This window comes from Culex pipiens, chromosome 1 (assembly GCF_016801865.2).
Source record: "Culex pipiens pallens isolate TS chromosome 1, TS_CPP_V2, whole genome shotgun sequence".
In the NCBI taxonomy this organism is placed as follows: Eukaryota; Metazoa; Arthropoda; class Insecta; order Diptera; family Culicidae; genus Culex; species Culex pipiens.
Window position 1 is genome coordinate 21490940 of NC_068937.1, and position 19964 is coordinate 21510903.

A 19964-nucleotide genomic window follows, 5' to 3' on the forward strand; every position below is an offset into this window, starting at 1 on the left:
AATTGAGAAATTTTAAGGAAAGATTTTCACAATTTATTTTTATTATTGCTTATTGCGAGATAAAATCACGATTCTCCTTCGCTTCAACTGACAGGAGGTTAAAGCCGCCGAACTACCGCGGTGTAAAAATTAGCAAGTTGAAATGGAATTCCGCGTTTATTTGGCTGTCAACTTGGTTCGTTTTCAATATTTATTTTTTCTTCTGCGGTCATATCAGCGCGCGTGAACTCTAATTATTGACGCCGACGTTAATATCTTGAAATTTGAATATTTTGAGTTTTTAGAATTTTTCAATCTTGTATTTCAAAATTTCACAATATTTAAATTTAAAAATTTTAGAATCTTAGAATTCAAAATCTAAGAAATTTAAAATTTTAGATTTTTAGAGTTTTTGAATTCTAGAACTTTTAGGATTGTAAAATTTTAAAACTTAAGAATTTTAAACTTTGGCAATTTTTTAACCCATAGTCAAAACAATAATTTCTCCAACATGGATTATTGTAACACACAGCTGAAAGGAACTCCAAAACTCTGTTTTGTACACAAATTGAACTTATTGTAACCTGTTTATTCAAAAATAAAAACTGAATTGAATTGAATTGAATTGCAATTTGTTTAGTGCAGAATACATGCTTTTTTAAATTTTTATGAATTATTTTAAAAAGACACGTTTTTTTTGCTATTTTGAGGACTTTAAAATTTAGAATTTTCAGTGTCTCAGATTTTTATTTATCCAGGTTTTTAAGCGAAGATGGCGTTCGGATGGTGAACAGTAGCAGCGCAGTAGCACCAACATTAGAAAACAAATGTGGCTGTCATGCCATGGCATACTTTTTTTTCGGAATATTGGTACCACTGCTTGTTTTAGACATTTTGGACGTTCACCATTCGAACGCCATTTTCGCTTAAAAATCTGGATATTATATTTCAAAATATTAAAATTTGAGAATTCAACGGCAACATTTTCAAAAGGCTTCATGATGATACAAGGCTTTATTTTGATACATTCTGGGTTAGGGACCATCCATAAACCACGTGGACACTTTTTGGGAATCTCAACTCTCCCCCCCCCCCTCGTGGACAATTGTCCATACAAAAAAAGTAATTTTGTATGGATCGTGGACAATCGCCATATCCCCCCCTCCCCCTGAAGTGTCCACCTGTTTTATGGATGGTCCCTTATTGCATATTCTGAAAGTACTCGTAATAACCTACCTCTCCACTAAACATGAGCAAAAGTTACTTCAGTAAAGTCTGTTTTATAATTACTTTAAATAAAGTAACTCAAACGAAATCTCTGGCATCAGCAGTGCTTGTTATATATAAAGCCCTGTCAACCTGTCAAATAAAAAACTACATGAACCTCATGACGCAAAAAAAGCATCATGAAAAAGACACCATATAAATACATTTGCCGACGAAAAGCGAATCATAACAAAACATCCCCTCCAATGACAGCAGGGTAATATATACGTTGGTGATTTCAAAAGAAGTTATGTTTGTTTTTGTTAAATATAATGACGGAAATCATATTTTATTGAATATGGATGATCAAGTCGACGGTAACATTTCAAAAGGCATCATGTACATTTTGACACTTTCTGGGTTATTGCATATTCTGAAAGTACTCCTAATAAGCTACCTCTCCACCAAAAATGAGCAAAAGTTACTTCAGTAAAGTCTGTTTAATCATGATTTTAAATAAAGTAACATAAACAAAATCTCTGCCATCAGCAGTCCCTGTTTATATAGCCCTGTCAACCTGTCAAACAAAAGACTACATGAACCTCGTGACGGAAAAAAAGCTACATGAACAAAGCGCCATGTACATTCGGCGAAGAAAAACGAATCATAACAAAGCGCCCCCCTCAATGACAGCAGGGTGATATCGACGTTGGTGATTTCAAAAGGAGTTATGTTTGTTTTACTCAAATAAAATTACGAAAATGATGTTTTATTGAATTTGGATGGTCAAGTATCAATAAAAGCAACGTTTTTCATCATTTGTTATCATTAGAACATCTTATTTTGCTTTTATATTAAAATGGGAATTGAAAATGGATGCTCAACATTCAAATGCGTTTTTCTCAAAACGCATGGTTTGTACATGATGCTTTTTGAAATGTTGGCGTCGAAGTATCAAAAAAAGCAACGTTTTTCATCGTGTGTTAGAACACCTTATTTTCCTTTTATATTGAATTGTACATGATGCTTTTTAAAATGATGGCGTCGAATTTGTGATTGTAGACGGTATTGTTTTGATTTGCAGCACGTTGAGTCTAACTGAAACATCACAGAACGGGGTTTCTCTTCTTTCTATTTCCAAAAATTATGACCTGACCAATCGCCCAATGTGCGAAACAATCTGTCAAAAATTGCTGCACGCGCTTGCTCCACAACATTCGCTCACTCATTGGGCAACCGGTGCAACAACAACAACCAATCAAAACAAACCTTTCATTGCAGTCGGGGTGAAAGTTTTCTGGAATAATTATGTTTAAATTTTGGCAAAATTAGGCGCTTAAGTTGCGCAAATTTAGTTCCATTCTTATCGGTAAGCAAGCGTTCAGGGAGGGACGTTGAAATTAAGGTGAATTTTTCAGTTTTTGGTGCGATTTTCGAGGAAAATTGAACGGCAGCTCAATTCTCTTCCATGGGGGGTAACATTTTGAAAGGGTCGATGCTTGATTTTTTGCTGAAAATTAGTTGACGTGGGATTATGCACAAAGAAAGTTAAGAGAAATTCAGTTTCAAAATGTGATATTTAAAAAAGTCAAAGTAGTAATGCCGCGACATAACCGGAATGGCGTTGAATAACGTAGATCATTTAAGTCGAGTTCATCAAATTTAACGTAGTCTAGGTACTTGAAGTTCACATCCGTGTTGGGGAAGCGCTTTAACCTTTCGGAAGTCGCGGTTGATTCGGTGGCCAATTTTATGCATTCTAGGTACTTGAACTTTCCGTCGGTGTTGCTGCAAAATTGCTGAATAAATTTCGAATTGAGTGGTGCAAAAATCGAGCCGTTTCGATTTGTCTGAAGGAAAATAACATACAAGCCGCTTTCAGCCATGGACGACGGTCGGCAGTCGCCGCCGAAGCCGGTCTGCCGGCTCTGTCTGGAAGCGCCCTCGGACATGACACTACTCAACTACAACGTCCACTTCATCGAGTCGATCCGCCAGCTCACGACCGTCGAGGTGCTCATGGTGGATCCGCACTACTCGGTGTACCTGTGCGCGGGCTGCCAGGAAGCGCTGGAGCAGTGCATCCGCTTCCGGGACAAGTGCCTCCAGAATGATGGGACCTTCCGGCAGAGGTACCAGCTGGAGCATGGGGTGGTAAAGGTGGAACAGGACGAAGCGCTGGCCGAGATCAAGTTCGAGATGATCGTGACGCCGGATCTGAAGGACGATCCGGATGAGGACGAGGATGATGGGGGTGTGGGTGCGACGGAGGATGGCGATGATGAGGACTGGGAGGAGAAGCCGAGCGTGGTGAGCGGTCCGAAGAAGCGTGGTCGCAAAAAGAAGGTGGTTGTGGAGGAACCGGAAGAGCCGCGGATACCGAAGAAGCGTGGACGCAAGAAACGGGTGCTGGCACCGGGTGAGGAGCCACCGAAGAAGGACGCTGCCGTCCGGATGGAGCAGTGCCAGCACTGCGGCAAGCTGATGAAGAGCACCGCGCTGAGGGCGCATCTGAGCACGCACAATCCGGACCGGATGCGGTTCGAGTGTCCGTACTGTCCGAAGATTTTCTACCACTCGAGGCAGCTGAAGAATCACGTCAACTGCAGCCACACCCACGAGACGCAGTATTCCTGCGATCAGTGCGGGAAATCGTACGAGCGAAGCGATTCGCTGAAGAAGCACTACATCGCGGAACATACGGACGAGAAGCGGTACGAGTGTAAAGAATGTGGCATGAAGTTTGCGCGGTCCACCTCGCGGCTGTATCACTTTCAAATGGTGCACCAGGTTGGGCGGCCACATCAGTGCGAGTACTGCGACAAGTCGTTCAAGCGGAAGTACGAGAACCCCGGAATTTCGAAGTTTGACCTAACTAACCGACTGATTCTTTGTAGAGCGGACATCATCCTGCACACGAGGACCCACACCGGCGAGAAGCCGTTCAAGTGTGACATCTGCTTCAAGGCGTTCAGCAAGAGCTACAACGTGGTCATCCACAAGAAGTCTCACCGGAACGATGCCGCGAAGGGGATCGGGTTGCCGGCGGGACCAGCTCCACCGCCGCCTGTTGGTGCTCCCGGATTGGGCGGGTTGGATGCGAGTGGACCGACGATGTTGGGTGTTCCTGGAGGGTTGGTATAAAACCGTACTGTGCATGCAATACGTTTGGCTGTGGTTATTTTGGATGACATGTCCCTCAATCTGGTTTTCGGAAACATCATTCTTGTGAATCGGCGCTGAATCTACTGCTGTTGAAGTGGAAGCAAAGTTTGTACTCAAATAGTAAAAACAACTTTATTCATGTATATAATTTTACAAGACTCCCGTTTTGACAACGTTTGCAGCGGCCCTTTCGGCCTGATTCTGATGGGATTTTTTGTGAATGACCACGTTGTAGCTCTTGCTGAACGCCTTTCCGCAGATATCGCAGTTGAACGGCTTCTCGCCGGTGTGGGTCCTCATGTGCAAGGTGTGTTCTGCTCTGAAATTTCGAAAAGAAGTTAGTTTTCCAAAGGTATTCAAAAATTCCCAACCCCGAGACTCACTTCCGCAGGAACGCCTTATCGCAGAACTCGCACTGGTGCGGCTTCCCAACCTGGTGCACCTTCTGGAAGTGGTACCGCCGGCCGTCGTCCCGCGCGAACCGCATCCCACACACCTTACACTCGTACGGCTTCTCGTCGGTATGTTTCGCCCGGTAGTGAACCCGCAGCGTGTCGGTCCGCTCGTACGTTTTACCGCACACGTCGCAGGCATATTTGTACTGGTGGGTGTGCACCCCGTTGACGTGGTTCTTCAGCTTGAGCGAGTTGTAGAAAACCTTCTGGCAGTACTGGCAAACGTACTCCGTTCGGTTCGGCTTGTGCCGGCCCAGATGGGCCGTCAGGCCTGTCTTCTTCATCACCTTGCCACAGACCTGACACTGGGCCATCGGGATCTCGTCGCTCTTGGGCGCTTCCTTCTTCCGTTTCTTCGAAACCTTCTCGCTCACCTCCACCGGCGGAAGTTCCCACTCATCCGACTCCCCTTCATCGCGAGTGTCATTCCACTCATTCCCCGCATCATCCTCCACCACATCCGGCGTCACGATCATCTCGATCTTGACCTCTGTGAACGTCCCAACAGCCTCATCCCGTTCCACCTTAACCTCCCCATGCTGGTACCTCTGTCGGAAGGTGCCATCATTCCGAAGGCACGACTCCCGGAAGCGGCGGCACTGCTCCAGCGCTTCCTGGCAGCCCGCGCACAGGTAGATCGCGTAGAGCGGATCCACCATGAGGGCCTCTACGGTCGTGAGCTGGCGAATCGACTCGACCAACTGGTCGTTGTAGTTGAGCAGTGTCATGTCCGCGCAGGGGGTTGTCCCCAGACAGAGCCGGCAGATCGGAGTCGTTTGGGAGTCCATTGCGGCGGCGTTTCTCTAATACAGACGTTAGAATCGAGTACTGCTTCGACACGTTTGTTTGTGCGTAGTCCTACGTCATTTTGGTTATGTCGGCAACATGAACAACTTTGCTGTTAAACCATTAATTAGAATTCTTTAACCTTTCAATCGAATCTTGTTTCAAAATGTTGACTGGGATAAGAACAATCGAATTGAGTTGAAAAGTTTAAAAATAAACGAAATTTAGTGCGAATGCAATTTTCTGAAAACCGAAATGAATTTGGATGGTTTGTTTTGATTGCTAACTGATAGTGCCCAGTGGGTGAACGAAAGCCGTGGAGCATCAAGCGCTGTGAAGCCCATTAGGCACGTGACCGTTTATGACAGATTAAGCGTCACAGTGGGTTTATCGGTCGAAGCTTGGGGTAAAAATAAAAGTATTGTTATTTTTGAAAGCTCAAAATCAAGAAAAAAAGAAAAACAAAAGAAAATGTAACAAATTGACAAATACATAAGCAAAGCAATCCACTTTAACGACCCCCGGGTCTTTTGTGGTCTCTGTTGCAAGTTTCTGCTCATTTCTAGGCGTCCGAAGGTTATGTGTGGTTTGTCACTCAAAACCTCTTTTTACTCTAATGGACCGACGTTTTACTTCCCCATCCGATAGAAGGCGTGGTCAGGCAAATCTCGTCTCGAAAAATGTAACCGGGTCCGTCTGGGATTGAACCCAGGCCTTACTGGGGTGAGAGACTACCACGCTAGTCACTACACCGCCGGACCCGGCGACAAATACATACACGCCGAAAAATAAGGCATATTTGAATCAACAAAACGTTTTGTTGATTTGAAAATCAAGACTTTTGTTGAATAACGCTAAACGTCAAAGCAACTTTTTCAAAACAACAAAAGATTTTTGTGGAATTGAGAAAATCAAGGATTGTTTCAACGCAAAATCGGCGTTGATTATATTCAACAAAAATTTTGTTGAATCAAACCTCGTACAGGCCGATTCTACAAAATATTTTTCTGCGTGTATAGAAAATAAAAAAAGAATTGAGAAAATTTTGATAACTTTTTTTTATTTTGTAAATTTAATGAATTGTAGAAATTAGAATATTGAAAACTTGCAAAAAATAATATTTGAACAATCTATGCAATGGCCTTAAAAAAAGTAAATAAAAATAATAAAATAACTAATTATAACAAAAATTAAAATAATAAAAATATAAAACGAAAATAAATATTAGAAAAAAATCAAATTAAAACATAGAAGATGAAGAAATTATACTTTAAAGTTGAGTCCTAAAATTAAGCCTCATTTTGTGATATTATTGTTCACAACGATAAAACTTATTTTTCTGAGTACAATAATCCTTTGTACGACCTCAAAAAATTTTAAAAGGATTTTTTATTCAATTTAAAAAAATTAACTTCGTGTCCCTTCTTGACAGATAGCATCCTACTTGACACTGGGGATCCATCGTAAAATGTTATCTTGTCAATTTATTATTTTTTTTTTTGCGTTCAAATGAAAAATAGTAATCAAGTGATCAATGGTTTTTAATCGTGTTTTTTACCGTGTACATAAAAATTTATATAAAACTTTAAAAAAATTAAATAAAAGAAATAATAGATTGTAAGATTTTGAAAAATCCAACAATAAAAAAAGGAAATTAAGAATTTTCAAAAAAATGCTTGTCGGCTCTTCTAGGGTGTTAAATAAAGGTCAAAATACCCAGGGCAATAAAGAAAATAAAAGAAAAAGCAGAAAATTGAAAAAAATTAGAAAATAAAGAATTATAAAAAATAAAGCAAATAGAGAAAATAAGTAAAAATAAGAAAATAAGATAATTACAACTAAACAAATAAAGAAAATGAAGCAAATAAAAAAATAAAGAAATTAAGGATTTTTAAAAACTACAAAATTTTTAAAAACAAGAAAATTTTAAAAGCTAAAAAAAAATAAAGCTGCGGCCGATTTAAATAGAGGGAAAGAGAAGGAGAGGCATTTAAAAATAAATTTAGAAAAATAGAAAAATAAATTAGCTGAAAAATTATGCAAATTATTAAATTAAAATGAAAATTAATCAAATTAGGGAAATAAACAAATTTTAGAAACATTTTTTTAAATTGAAAAAATGGATATAATTTCGAAAATCATAATTTTTTCGTAATTTTATATAATAAGGACATTTCAAAAGCTACTAATTAAAGAGCAAATTAATTGAAATTCTAAAAAACTACAAAAATTTTGAAAATTAGGAAAATAAAAAAATTTAAATAATAATAATTAATTAAATTATGCAAATTTAGAAAATTGAAAACAAAAGATTTTCTCAAAAAAAGGCTTTTAAATTCATAAAATTAGTTTTCATCCTCGTTTCTCACTGTAAAATTGTATTTGAATCTCAGTAAATAATATTTTGATTTTTTTAGTAATTGAAAATAAAAAAATGAAATAAAACCAAGAAGGAAAATTTTGAAAATATTGTGAATTTACATAGTTCAAAAAAACTTGAATAATTTGAAAAATTGAAACAAATTAAATAATTTAAACAGTTCAGAAAATTAATAAATAAATAGAAAATTTGGAAAATGTAGAAAAGTTTAAAATTTTAGAAAATCTAAAAAAACAGCTAAAAAATTTAAAAATATCAAAAAAAAATTAAGTGTAGCAAATTTTGAAAAAAAATTACAATTTTTTAAAAATATAAAACAAATTTTACTATAAATAAAAAAAATAAAAATTCTTGAAATTTAAAAACTTTAGAGAAATGTTTTATATTTAGTTTAAATTTTGAAGAACCAGAAAAGAAAATTTTGAATTCATGGCACATCTACATAGTTCGAAGAACTTAAATAATTTAAAAAATTCAACAGCTGAATTTTGAAAACTTGAAAAAACATAAATATTTTAAAAAAATGCAAGAAAAGTAGTAAATTTAGAGAATCGTAAAAATTTAAACAGTTAAAACAAAAAAAATCGAATAAATTGAAAATATAGTAAATTCAGAAAATAAAAAAAACACGAAATTTTCAATCCTTTAAAAATATAAAATCAATAAAAAAAATATAATATAAAATTCAATAAATTTAATTAAATAAAAGATGGAAACTAAAAAAAATAAAATGGAAAATTCTAGAGTTTTTTTTTAAGTTATTATAAGCTAATGTTCTTTATATGTTAATAAGACCTATTGAAAAAAATAAAAAATGTAGCTTGATTTATTTTTTGAAATTTATGCATAAGAATTAAAAAAAATAAAATTTTTAATAAATTTAAAACTTCAGAAAAATAAAAAAAATCAAGTAAATTATATTATATAATATTTTAAATTTTATAGAAATTGGAATTAATTTAAAATATAACCAGAAAAGAAAATTTTGAAAACATGGCAAATCTACATATTTAAAAAAACTTAAATAATTAAGAAAATTAAAGCAAATTGAATAACTTAAACAGTTTAAAAATTATTAAAATAGAAAATTTAAAATTTTTAAAAATATTAAAATAGTAGAAAATTTTGAGATTCTTAAAAAATTTAAACAGCGTATAAAATTAAAAAATCCAATGAATTGAAAATCTGGCAAATAAAAAAAAATAAAAAAATACGAAATTTAAATATAAATATAAAATCTAAAAAAAATTAAGATGAATTTAAATAAAATTGGAAAATTAAAAAAAGAAAATAAATAAAATTTAGGCTTGATTTATATTTTCTAATTATTTAAGAAATACAAAATTATAAATAAAAAAAAAAGCCTCAGAAAAATTATTTTTTTTAAAAAATTGCAAAAAATTAGAAATTTTATTTTTTTTAGAAAATTTCGAAAACTTAGAAGATGTAGAAATGTTTACAAAACTTAGAAGCACAGTTTTTTTTACAAATTAAAAAATATATTGAATTAAGAAAAAATATAAATAAATAAAATACAAAATTAAAAAAAATATAAAATTAAGAAAAAAAATTAAAAGGAATTCGAAATATAAAAGTTAAAGAACAAAATAAAATTTAAAATCCTCCTCACAAACCAAACATTCCTCAGGTTGCCGCAATCGCGGCGCATGCGCCACGACGAAAGCTTACCGCGTCGTCGGAGCTTTCGTCGGTTCCGTTCCGTCGACAACGAGGTGATAAGCACCCATGTGGGGTGGCCAAATAAAACTGACCCGAGTGGCCACGGTTCGGGCCAGTCTGTCGGTGGCGCTGCTCGGAATCGGATCTAGTAAATCTCGGAACGCTCGCGGGAACGCTTTTTTGGTCTGGCTGAGAAGCTTTTTTCTGAACTTTTTTTGAATGGTTAAGTGCGTGTGTGCTTTGTGGACGGAACAGTGACGGGAAAAGGGGAGAGGTGGGGGGCAAATATCGGTGAATTGTTTTTTTTCTCTCTCTCTCTTCAAAATGGATTCATTACCGGTTCGGTTATCAGTTTGACGCGGGCAAAAAATAGAACAAAGTTGGCGTGGGAAGCGTCTCGGACTGCGACGGCCTGCCTCGATTTGGTGGATACTAATTAGGGTGTCATTCTTCGTGTTTTTTTCTGTTTTTGTTGTTTGGGTAGTGATAATTTTTTGCCGAAAACAACAGCCTGTTGCATACCTGCAGGAGCTTAAGGTGTTGACAAATGGCCCCGCTGCATACATTTAGGCGCACGGCGCACTGCAGCGCCATCTATGGAGCAATTTTTAAAATAAAGGAAAATCGTAACCCTTCTGCAAACGAAAATTGAGGAAAAGAAAGGAAAAAGTGTTGTTTTCTTGTGCGCAAAAAAGAAACGTGTGTGATAGCGCGATGTTTTCGCTTCTTTTGACGACGACGACGTTGCTCAAAGTCACTCAAAGAGGATTACAACTAATTTCATTTGGGAAGTGCGACGACGGTGGTGGCGCTGCTGGCCCTTAAAAGAAAGGGGTGCACAGGCCACGTGGGAGTTTGGTAAGTTGAGATTTGTTATTGCTGGAAAGCCTATTACGTTTATTTACTTTGTTTTTCTTGAAATTTGACGTTTGACAAAACTTTGTAAGCCCTCATCGAATATTACGGCACCGTTTTCGGCAAGACAAGAAAAGCTGAATCAAGTTGAATTATTAGCTTCCAGGAAGTGGATCTACTTGTCCCAGATACTTGTCGGTTCTCAAGGAGAGACAGAGCAGAGAGAGAGAGGAATCATTGTTAACTCATACCTACCATTTGAATGTGGAGAGATTTGGTGTCTTGTAATTGTTCGGCAGGGAACAATGAGTCCTGATGGGTTTTCCCAACCCACCTCTCCTTCACTTGAATTACGCTTGAGATTTGCCAACTCGGCACTCTTGTGTTCGGAGGATGTACTTTGGATGATGATTGTGCAAGCTGCTAATACAGCTAAAGATGGTTTTAAGGAGAAAGTTTGTCTTTATCTTAAATTGAATAGAATTTCTTAAAACTTTTCTGTTTTAATATTGAAATTAGATTTTATTTTTGAAATTTGAATTCATGGTTTTTAATAGTAGTTTATGCAACATGTTGCAAAAAGAGGATTTTTTCAGCACGAGTCGTACATTTATCCAACGAGGTTCACCGAGTTGGATAAATACGAAGAGTGCTGAAAAAATCCTCTTTTTGCAACGAGTTTCATACAACATTTTTTGCAATTCCGAAAAATACACACTGAGTGAAATTTTAAGTCAAATTGTCATGTATTTTGTCAATAAATCGTTTTAAATCAAAAAATGTTGAAAAGTGTTACTTTTCGAAACAAGTGCTGAAAAGTTCATCTTTTCAGCATTTATTTTGAAAAGTGTCGATTCTGTTATTTTTGGTACAGAAAAGTAGGCTATTTCGTCGTTCAAGAATGACAGGAAAAGTTAGTAGTTTCACGACGGAATTGCAAAAAGTATATTTTTGCAATTCCGTCGTGAAACTACTTACTTTTCCTGTCATTCTTGAACGACAAAATAGCCTACTTTTCTGTACCAAAAAAACAGAATCGAATAGCAACACTTTTCAAAATAAATGCTGAAAAGTTCAACTTTTCAGCACTGAAATGGGTGCTGAAAAGTTAAACTTTTCAGCACTTGTTTCGAAAAGTAACACTTTTCAACATTTTTTTGATTTAAACGATTTATTGACAAAATACATGAAAATTTGACTTAAAATTTCACTCAATGGGTGTTTTTCGGAATTGCAAAAAATGTTGTATGAAACTCGTTGCAAAACTTGATTTTTTCAGCACTCGTCGTATTTATCCAACTCGGTGAACCTCGTTGGATAAATGTACGACTCGTGCTGAAAAAATCCTCTTTTTGCAACTTGTTGCATAAACTACTATTTTATTTCATTCATTTCTGTTTTCTTTTGATTCCTGTTTTTAATACTTTAATGATTTTCTCAATTACTGTAATTTCTGCCATTTTACCGAAATCGTGAATTTTTAAATTTTCTTTTTTTATTATTTTTGATTTATTTGGGATTCTGCTTAAGGCTCTGGAAGACATCATTCTCGATCGGTCATTTGGCGGCCATGTTTGTTTTAGAACTACATTCAAATCTTGATTTAGGATGTTTCAATCAAAAGATGGGTTTCTTTGAGTTGTTTGTAGAAGCATTTTACATGTGGTGATTATTTTTCTTTATTTCAATTTGCTATTTCTGGACCCTGAATTCAGAACCATCATTGACAGTAATTGCCCCAAAAGTCACCATCTTCCACATTAATTTATTAAATTTTTGAAATTTTTTAAAACTCAATTAATTTTAGAATTTCTTACTTTTAGAATTAAGATTTTTTTTTAATTTTCATGAATAATTTTGTTTTCTTAAATTTATTACGATTTTTAAGATAAATTAAAAAACCTTAGGGAGTTTTTAGAGTTTAATTAATTCTTTAATTTCGTGTATTAAATAAATTTTCATAATACTGTGATAAAAATATATGCAATTTTTAAATTTCTCTTTATTCTAAAAATAAAAGACTTTTTCAAATTTATTTTTTTTATTTCTTGATTTTTTTATTTTTTAAATTTGTTGGATTTTGAAATTTTTTATTTTCGATTTTCTTTTTGAGAATTTTCATTATTAATATTCTTTAGAATTTTATACTGCTTTTTAATTTTTATGCTTTTTAATTGATTCCTAAAATTAGTAAAAATTTTCGAGTTTTGTCAATTTTTAAAGTTTCTTGAATCCTATTTTACAAAAATTTTAAAGTCGAATTTCTTATTTTTTTAAATTTTTAGAACTACTGGAACATCTTGAATAAAAAACATTGTTTTGTTTTAAATTTTCAAAATTGTCATATTTCACAATATTTGAATTCATTCTTTAATTTTTTTAAAATAAATTCGTTTTATTTCTTTATTTTTTTATAACGTTTCAGATTTTTTTTAATATTTTATGCTGTTTCTTTGAAGAATTTGTTACATTTCTGGATTTACCAAATTTCTCACATTTCGTAGTATTTTTTTAAATTTCTTGATTTTTTTTGGAATTTATAAAATTTGTTAGATGTTTTAAATTTCTCAATTTTTCGATTTTCTTTAAATTTTGAAGAATTTTGTTATTAAGATTTCTTTTGAATTCTATGCTACTTTTTAAATTTCATGATTTTTTTCTATTTCTTGAATTTTTTGATTCTTTTAATTTTACAAATGTTTAAAAGTCGAATTTTTAAAATTTTTGAATTTATAGAATTACTGGAACTTCTTGAATGTGTCAAAAAATGAGATATGAATTTTCCAATATTTTGAATTATTTCTTTTGAATTTTTAGAATGCCTGTTTTTTATATTTTTTTATAAATAAAGTATATTAAGTTTCTAAAATTCTTTGAATTTAATGCTGTTTCCTTGAAGAATTTTTCAAATTTCTGAAGTTTTTAAATTTTAGTTTTTTTTTGTTTTTAAATATGTTGGATTCTAAATTTCTTAATTTTTCGATTTTCTGTAACCTTTTGAGATTTTTTTGTATCAATATTTTTTTTTGAATTTTATGGTACTTTCTTGAGTTCTGCCAATTTCTTTAGTTTTCATTATTAATATTCTTTAGAATTTGATACTGCTTTTTAATTTTTATGCTTTTTAATTGATTCCTAAAATTAGTAAAAATTTTCGAGTTTTGTCAATTTTTAAAGTTTCTTGAATCCTATTTTACAAAAATTTTAAAGTCGAATTTTTATTTATTTATTTATTTGCGTTTAAGGACCACTTAACTCAAGAGTCATTCGGGTCCGAAGTCGAATTTCTTATTTTTTTTTAATTTTTAGAACTACTGGAACATCTTGAATAAAAACCATTGTTTTGTTTTAAATTTTCAAAATTGTCATATTTCACAATATTTGAATTTATTCTTAAAATTTTTTAAAATAAATTCGTTTTTTTTCTTTATTTTTTTATAACGTTTCAGATTTTTTTTTAATATTTTATGCTGTTTCTTTGAAGAATTTGTTACATTTCTGGATTTACCAAATTTCTCACAATTCGTAGTATTTTTTTAAATTTCTTGATTTTTTTTGGAATTTATAAAATTTGTTAGATGTTTTAAATTTCTCAATTTTTCGATTTTCTTTAAATTTTGAAGAATTTTGTTATTAAGATTTCTTTTGAATTCTATGCTACGTTTTAAATTTCATGATTTTTTTCTATTTCTTGAATTTTTTGATTCTTTTCATTTTACAAATGTTTAAAAGTCGAATTTCTAAAATTTTTGAATTTATAGAATTACTGGAACTTCTTGAATTTGTCAAAAAATGAGATTTGAATTTTCCAATATTTTGAATTATTTCTTTTGAATTTTTAGAATGCCTGTTTTTTTATATTTTTTTTATAAATAAAGTATATTAAGTTTCTAAAATTGTTTGAATTTTATGCTGTTTCCTTGAAGAATTTTTCAAATTTCTGAGGTTACAAAACTTCTCAAATTTCTTAAGTTTTTAAATTTTAGTTTTTTTAGTTTTTTTAGTTTTTAAATATGTTGGATCCTAAATTTCTTAATTTTTCGATTTTCTGTAACCTTTTGAGATTTTTTTGTATCAATATTTTTTTTTGAATTTTATGGTACTTTCTTGAGTTCTGCCAATTTCTTCAGTTTCTTGATTCCTTAATTTTTCCAAAATTCTTAAGTCGAGTTTCTCAATTCAGATTTTTTTTTTCAGAATTTCTAATTTCTTTTATTTTTCTTCAATATTTTTGATATTTCCATTTTTTTCTTAAATTCTTTAAATTTCTATAAATTGGGTCCTAAAATGAAGCTTTGATTGCTGATATTATTGTTTACAGCGATAAAGCTTATTTTTCTGAGTACAATGACCCTTTGTACGACCACATAGAGTTTGAAATGGATTTTTAAATCAATTTTGAAAAATTAACCTCGCGGTCCTTCTTGACAGAAATGCTCCTACTTGACAGCTCGTTCCAAGGGGACCAGAGTTGATCCATCGAAAAAATGTTGTCTTGTCAAAAAAAAATTGCATTTAAATGAAAAAAAGTGATCAGAAATGGTTTTTAATCGTGTTTTTTTACCGTTGTACATAAAAATTTACATAGGGCTTTAGTACCCAATTGAAGATTTTCTCAAATTTCTAAAATTTCGCAATTTTTAGGATTTTAAAAGTTTTTTGAATTTCTTATTTTTTTTTAGTTTCGCAAATTTCTTAATATTATTGAATTTCTGAAATTTTCCAAGTTTTCTGTTCATCTTCTAGAAATTTATGTATATTTTTAAATTTGGTTGAATTTCCTCTTTTTTAATTTCTTGAATATCATGTTTTTTTTGTATTTCTAAAGATTTTAAAATCCTTCAAATTTTATTCTTGGATATCTGATTTTTCTGATCTTGTAAAATATTCAAATTTCTTGTATATCTCAACTATTTTCATTTGATTCAATATTAAGTGTTTTGTATATTAATTAAAAATTTTGGAACTTGTTATTCTTAGATTGTCATCAAATTCTTATTTTGAAAAAATGTTTGTTTTCTAGATTTTGTCGAATTTTTAGATTGTCATCAAATTCTTATTTTGAAAAAATGTTTGTTTTCTAGATTTTGTCGAATTTTTAGAGTTCTTATTAATTGCTTGAATTTCTAGATTCTTTCAATTTTATAAATTACCTCAATTGATCAAATTTCTCAAATTTTAGAATTTTTAGAATGACAAGAATTTTCTGAATTTGATATTTCTTAGTTTATTTTTAATTTCTTGTTTCCTTTAATTTTTAAATTTGATATTTTTTTCGAATCTTCGAAATTTTTCAATTTCCGTTTTTTATCTGCCAAATTTCTTATCAAGTTTTTGAATTCTAGTTTTTTGAGTTTCTAGTTATTTTTTTAATTTGTTATTGTTAAATTTTGTTTTGTGGATTAAATAAATATTAAAAACATTAAGCTGATTTCTTGATCTTTTTGATTTTTTTATAATTTTTCTCCAATTTTTAAATTTCAAGACTTGCTGGAACTGTTTGAATTTCTCAAATTTCTTGAGTTCAATAAATTTTCAGAATTTTTTGCTTTGCTTAAATTTGTTTTGAATTTGTATTACTTTTCAATTTATTGAGTTTCGTTATTTTATCGTAAATTTCTTGAGGAATATGTATTTTTTTATTTCTTAACTATCGTCATTTTCTTCAATTCAAATTCATTTAAATTTTTAAACAGAGCAAAACAATATTTGCAATGACTTTTCTTAAATTTGGTCAATTTTTTAAATTTAAATAATTTCCATCATTTTAAAAAAATTGCTGAATTTTATTAATTTCTGTTAGTTTTTTTTTAATTTGTTATTTTTTTTCGAAATTTTTAAGTTCTTGAATTTCTAATATTCTCTTGGATCAATAAACCATTCGGGCAATCCTAAAATTTTGAAGGAGTTCGTGATTTTTATGTTGGGTTTTCTTCTTGAATCTTGTGATTTTCAAACTTTTTTATTAACTTCGTTGAATTTCTTAATTTTTTTGAAATATTTGAAATTTTTGGTGAATACTCGAAAATTTTCAGCAATCATATTTGTTTTGATTTTCACGTATCTTAAATTTGGTAAATTTCATGAATGTCACGAAAGTCTTTGTTTGTCTTTGTTGAATTTATTAAAATTAAAAATCAATTCTTTAATTTTTTTAAATTTTACTTTGGCTTATTTCATATTTTTTCAAAATTTTACTTAATTTTGCTGGCAGTGTTGCCAAATCACTAAACTGTGTTTTTCAAATACATACCCAACAAAGCTCAGAAAGTTATGTTCAACGAAATTTAAACATCCGGGATTGAAGCGTTCGATGTACGTTACTCAAGAAATGATATCTGAGAGCAGTGCTGCCGGATAATCAAACTTTATTTTTTTATCGAAAAGATTTATGGAATGCCTTGCCGATGATATTTTGGTTGACGGCACTATCAGAAGTCCAGAATTATTTTTTTTAACAAACTTCCCGCAAGTACCAACGTTTCATGGCAGTGTAGCCAGAGCATCTAACATTATCATGTAATTAGTTTTTCTTTCTTGATTTAAAAAATTCTACTTTCTACATTTTCAACAATAACACACACACACACACTGTTGGCCCGGTTCATCCCATGTTTTTCGATTTTAATTTAGTAATTTTTTACTTAAAAACAAAGTGTTGAAACGCACTCACTGTTATTCCCACAACCCCATAAGAAAAAAAAAAACAATATTTTGTACATGGGACATGATTTAACTAGAAATCACCTTTCGTAGAGTTGGAAGCGAAGTTTCGAAAAAGTGACATTTGAGCAATTCTCTACCAAAACCGGAAATGGATTTTATTTGTATTTTTTGATTTGGCTCAAACTTTGTGGGGGCCTTCCCTATGACCAAATATGCTATTTTGTGTCATTGGTTCACCCATACAAGTCTCCATACAATTTTGGCAGCTGTCCATACAAAAATGGTATGTAAATATTCAAACAGCTGTAACTTTTGAGTGAATTTTCTGATCAATTTGGTGTCTTCGGCAAAGTTGTAGGTATTGTTGAGGACTTTTGAGAAAAAAATAGGTACACGGAAAAAAAAATTTGCAGATTTTTTTATCAACTTTTTTTCACTAAAACTCAATTTCCCAAAATACGTATTTTTTGATTTTCGAGATTTTTTGATATGTTTTAGGGGACAAAAATCCGCAACTTTTGAGCCATAGAGAAACATGGTCAAAAAATCTGCCGCCGAGTTATGAATTTTTGAAAAAATAGTGATTTTTGGAAAAAATCGAAGTTTCATGCAAAAACAAGTTTGACATTATTTTTTAATGCAAAATTGAATTTGCAATCGAAAAGTACTTTACAGATTTTTTGATTAAGGGCTCCGTTTACAAGATAAAGCCACCGAAAGTTTGATTTTAGCGAAATATTTGCAGTTTTTCGATTTTTTTAAATAGTAACCATGAGTGACCATTTCTAAAAATATTTTTTTTTGAAAAGTTCAGAATATTTGCTATAAATTTGTCTAAGAGACATTGAAGATTGGACCTCTGGTTGCTGAGATACAGCGACTTAAAGAAAAAGAAACACGAAAATTGAAGTTTTCTAAGTCTCACCCAAACAGCCCACCATTTTCTAATGACGATATCTCAGCAATTAATGGTTCGATTTTCAATGTTGATACATGAAACATTCGTGAAATTTTCCGATCTTTTCAAAAAAAATATTTTGAAATTTTTTAAATCGAGACTAACATTTTAAGAGGGCCAAATATTGAATATTACGCCCATTTAAAATGCTAGTCTCGATTTAAAAATTTTTAAAATATTTTTTTTTGAAAAGATCGGAAAATTTCACGAATGTTTCATGTATTAACATTGAAAATCTGACCATTAATTGCTGAGATATCGACGTTAGAAAATGGAGGGTTGTTTTGGTGAGATAAAATAAACTTCAATTTTCCAGTTTCTTTTTCTTTAAGGTTGCTGTATCTCAGCAACCAGAGGTCCAGTCTTCAATGTCTCTTGGACAATTTTATAGCAAATTTTCTGAACTTTTCAAAAAAAATATTTTTAGAAATGGTCACTCATGGTCACTATTTTTAAAAATCGAAAAACTGCAAATATTTCGCTAAAATCAAACTTTCGGTGGCTATATCTTGAAAACGGAGCCCTTAATCAAAAAATCTGTAAAGTACTTTTCGATTGCAAATTCAATTTTGCATTAAAAAATAATGTCAAACTTGTTTTTGCATGAAACTTCGATTTTTTCCAAAAATCACTATTTTTCCAAAAATTCATAACTCGGCGGCAGATTTTTTGACCATGTTTCTCTATGGCTCAAAAGTTGCGGATTTTTGTCCCCTAAAACATATCAAAAAATCTCGAAAATCAAAAAATACGTATTTTGGGAAATTGAGTTTTTATGAAAAAAAAGTTGATAAAAAAATCTGCAATTTTTTTTTTCCGTGTACCTATTTTTTTCTCAAAAGTCCTCAACAATACCTACAACTTTGCCGAAGACACCAAATTGATCAGAAAATTCACTCAAAAGTTACAGCTGTTTGAATATTTACATACCATTTTTGTATGGACAGCTGCCAAAATTGTATGGAGACTTGTACGGGTGAACCAATGACGCAAAATAGCTTATTTGGTCATAGGGAAGGCCCCCACAAAGTTTGAGTCAAATCAAAAAATACAAAAAATAAAAATGGTCGAAATCGGCCGATTTCGTAGAGAGTTGCTCATTTGTTTGTTTACCATGGGAGCAAAACGTACACGCTGACGAAGAAAGATGCATTTTTGAGCTTTTTTTTTAATGACTCAAAATAGTTGGAAAATTGGGTACTAAAGCCCTATGTCAATTTTTATGTACAACGGTAAAAAACACGATTAAAAACCATTTCTGATCACTTTTTTTCATTTTAATGCAAAATTTTTTTTTGACAAGGCAACATTTTTTCGATGGATCAACTATGGTCCCCTTGGAACGAGCTGTCAAGTAGGAGCTTTTCTGTCAAGAAGGACCGCGAGGTTAATTTTTCAAAATTGATTTAAAAATCCATTTTAAACTCTTTGTGCTCGTACAAAGGGTCATTGTACTCAGAAAAATAAGCTTTATCGCTGTAAACAATAATATCAGCAATCTAAGCTTCATTTTAGGACTCAATTAAGAAATTCTGTGATGTTCAAGAATATAGAAACGCAATTGGGTACTAAAGCCCTAAGTCAATTTTTATGTACAACGGTAAAAAACACGATTAAAAACCATTTCTGATCACTTTTTTTCATTTTAAAGCAATTTTTTTTTTTTGCAAGACAACATTTTTTCGATGGATCAGCTATGGTCCCCTTGGAACGAACTGTCAAGTAGGAGCTTTCCTGTCAAGAAGGATCGCGAGGTTAATTTTTCAATATTGATTTAAAAATCCATTTTAAACTCTTTGTGGTCGTACAAAGGGTCATTGTACTCAGAAAAATA

The 19964-nt window shown here is 32.0% G+C and overlaps 3 protein-coding genes across 5 annotated transcripts in view; 2 read left to right on the plus strand and 1 right to left on the minus strand.

Moving 5' to 3' along the window:
* Positions 1 to 2418: 2418 nt before the first annotated feature.
* Positions 2419 to 4348, plus strand: LOC120420246 (zinc finger protein 436-like). 2 transcript variants are annotated; one of them, XM_039583233.2, is made up of 3 exons: positions 2419 to 2554; positions 3068 to 4025; positions 4083 to 4348. In XM_039583233.2, exons 2-3 carry the CDS (start codon positions 3070 to 3072, stop codon positions 4327 to 4329), a joined length of 1203 nt encoding a protein of 400 aa, XP_039439167.1. In that variant the 5' UTR covers positions 2419 to 2554; positions 3068 to 3069; the 3' UTR covers positions 4330 to 4348. The 2 variants fall into 2 exon arrangements, with proteins under 2 accessions (XP_039439167.1, XP_039439168.1); XM_039583234.2 differs by having other exon boundaries at positions 2427 to 2554; positions 2949 to 4025.
* A 37-nt stretch (positions 4349 to 4385) lies between these two features.
* On the minus strand, positions 4386 to 5856 carry LOC120420247 (zinc finger protein 596-like). The gene is made up of 2 exons (XM_039583235.2): positions 4734 to 5856; positions 4386 to 4669 (listed from the first exon to the last, which is right to left on the minus strand). The coding sequence occupies exons 1-2, from the start codon at positions 5591 to 5593 to the stop codon at positions 4501 to 4503; spliced, it is 1029 nt and encodes a 342-aa protein (XP_039439169.1). The 5' UTR covers positions 5594 to 5856; the 3' UTR covers positions 4386 to 4500.
* A 4051-nt stretch (positions 5857 to 9907) lies between these two features.
* Positions 9908 to 19964, plus strand: part of LOC120420223 (uncharacterized) — a 204988-nt gene continuing 194931 nt past the window's right edge. Inside the window, exon 1 of one of the 2 annotated variants that reach the window (XM_039583211.2) lies at positions 9908 to 10509. The gene's annotated coding sequence lies outside the window, so the exon portion shown is untranslated. The remainder of the gene's footprint in view (positions 10510 to 19964) is intronic. The other variant, XM_039583212.2, reaches the window with a different exon arrangement.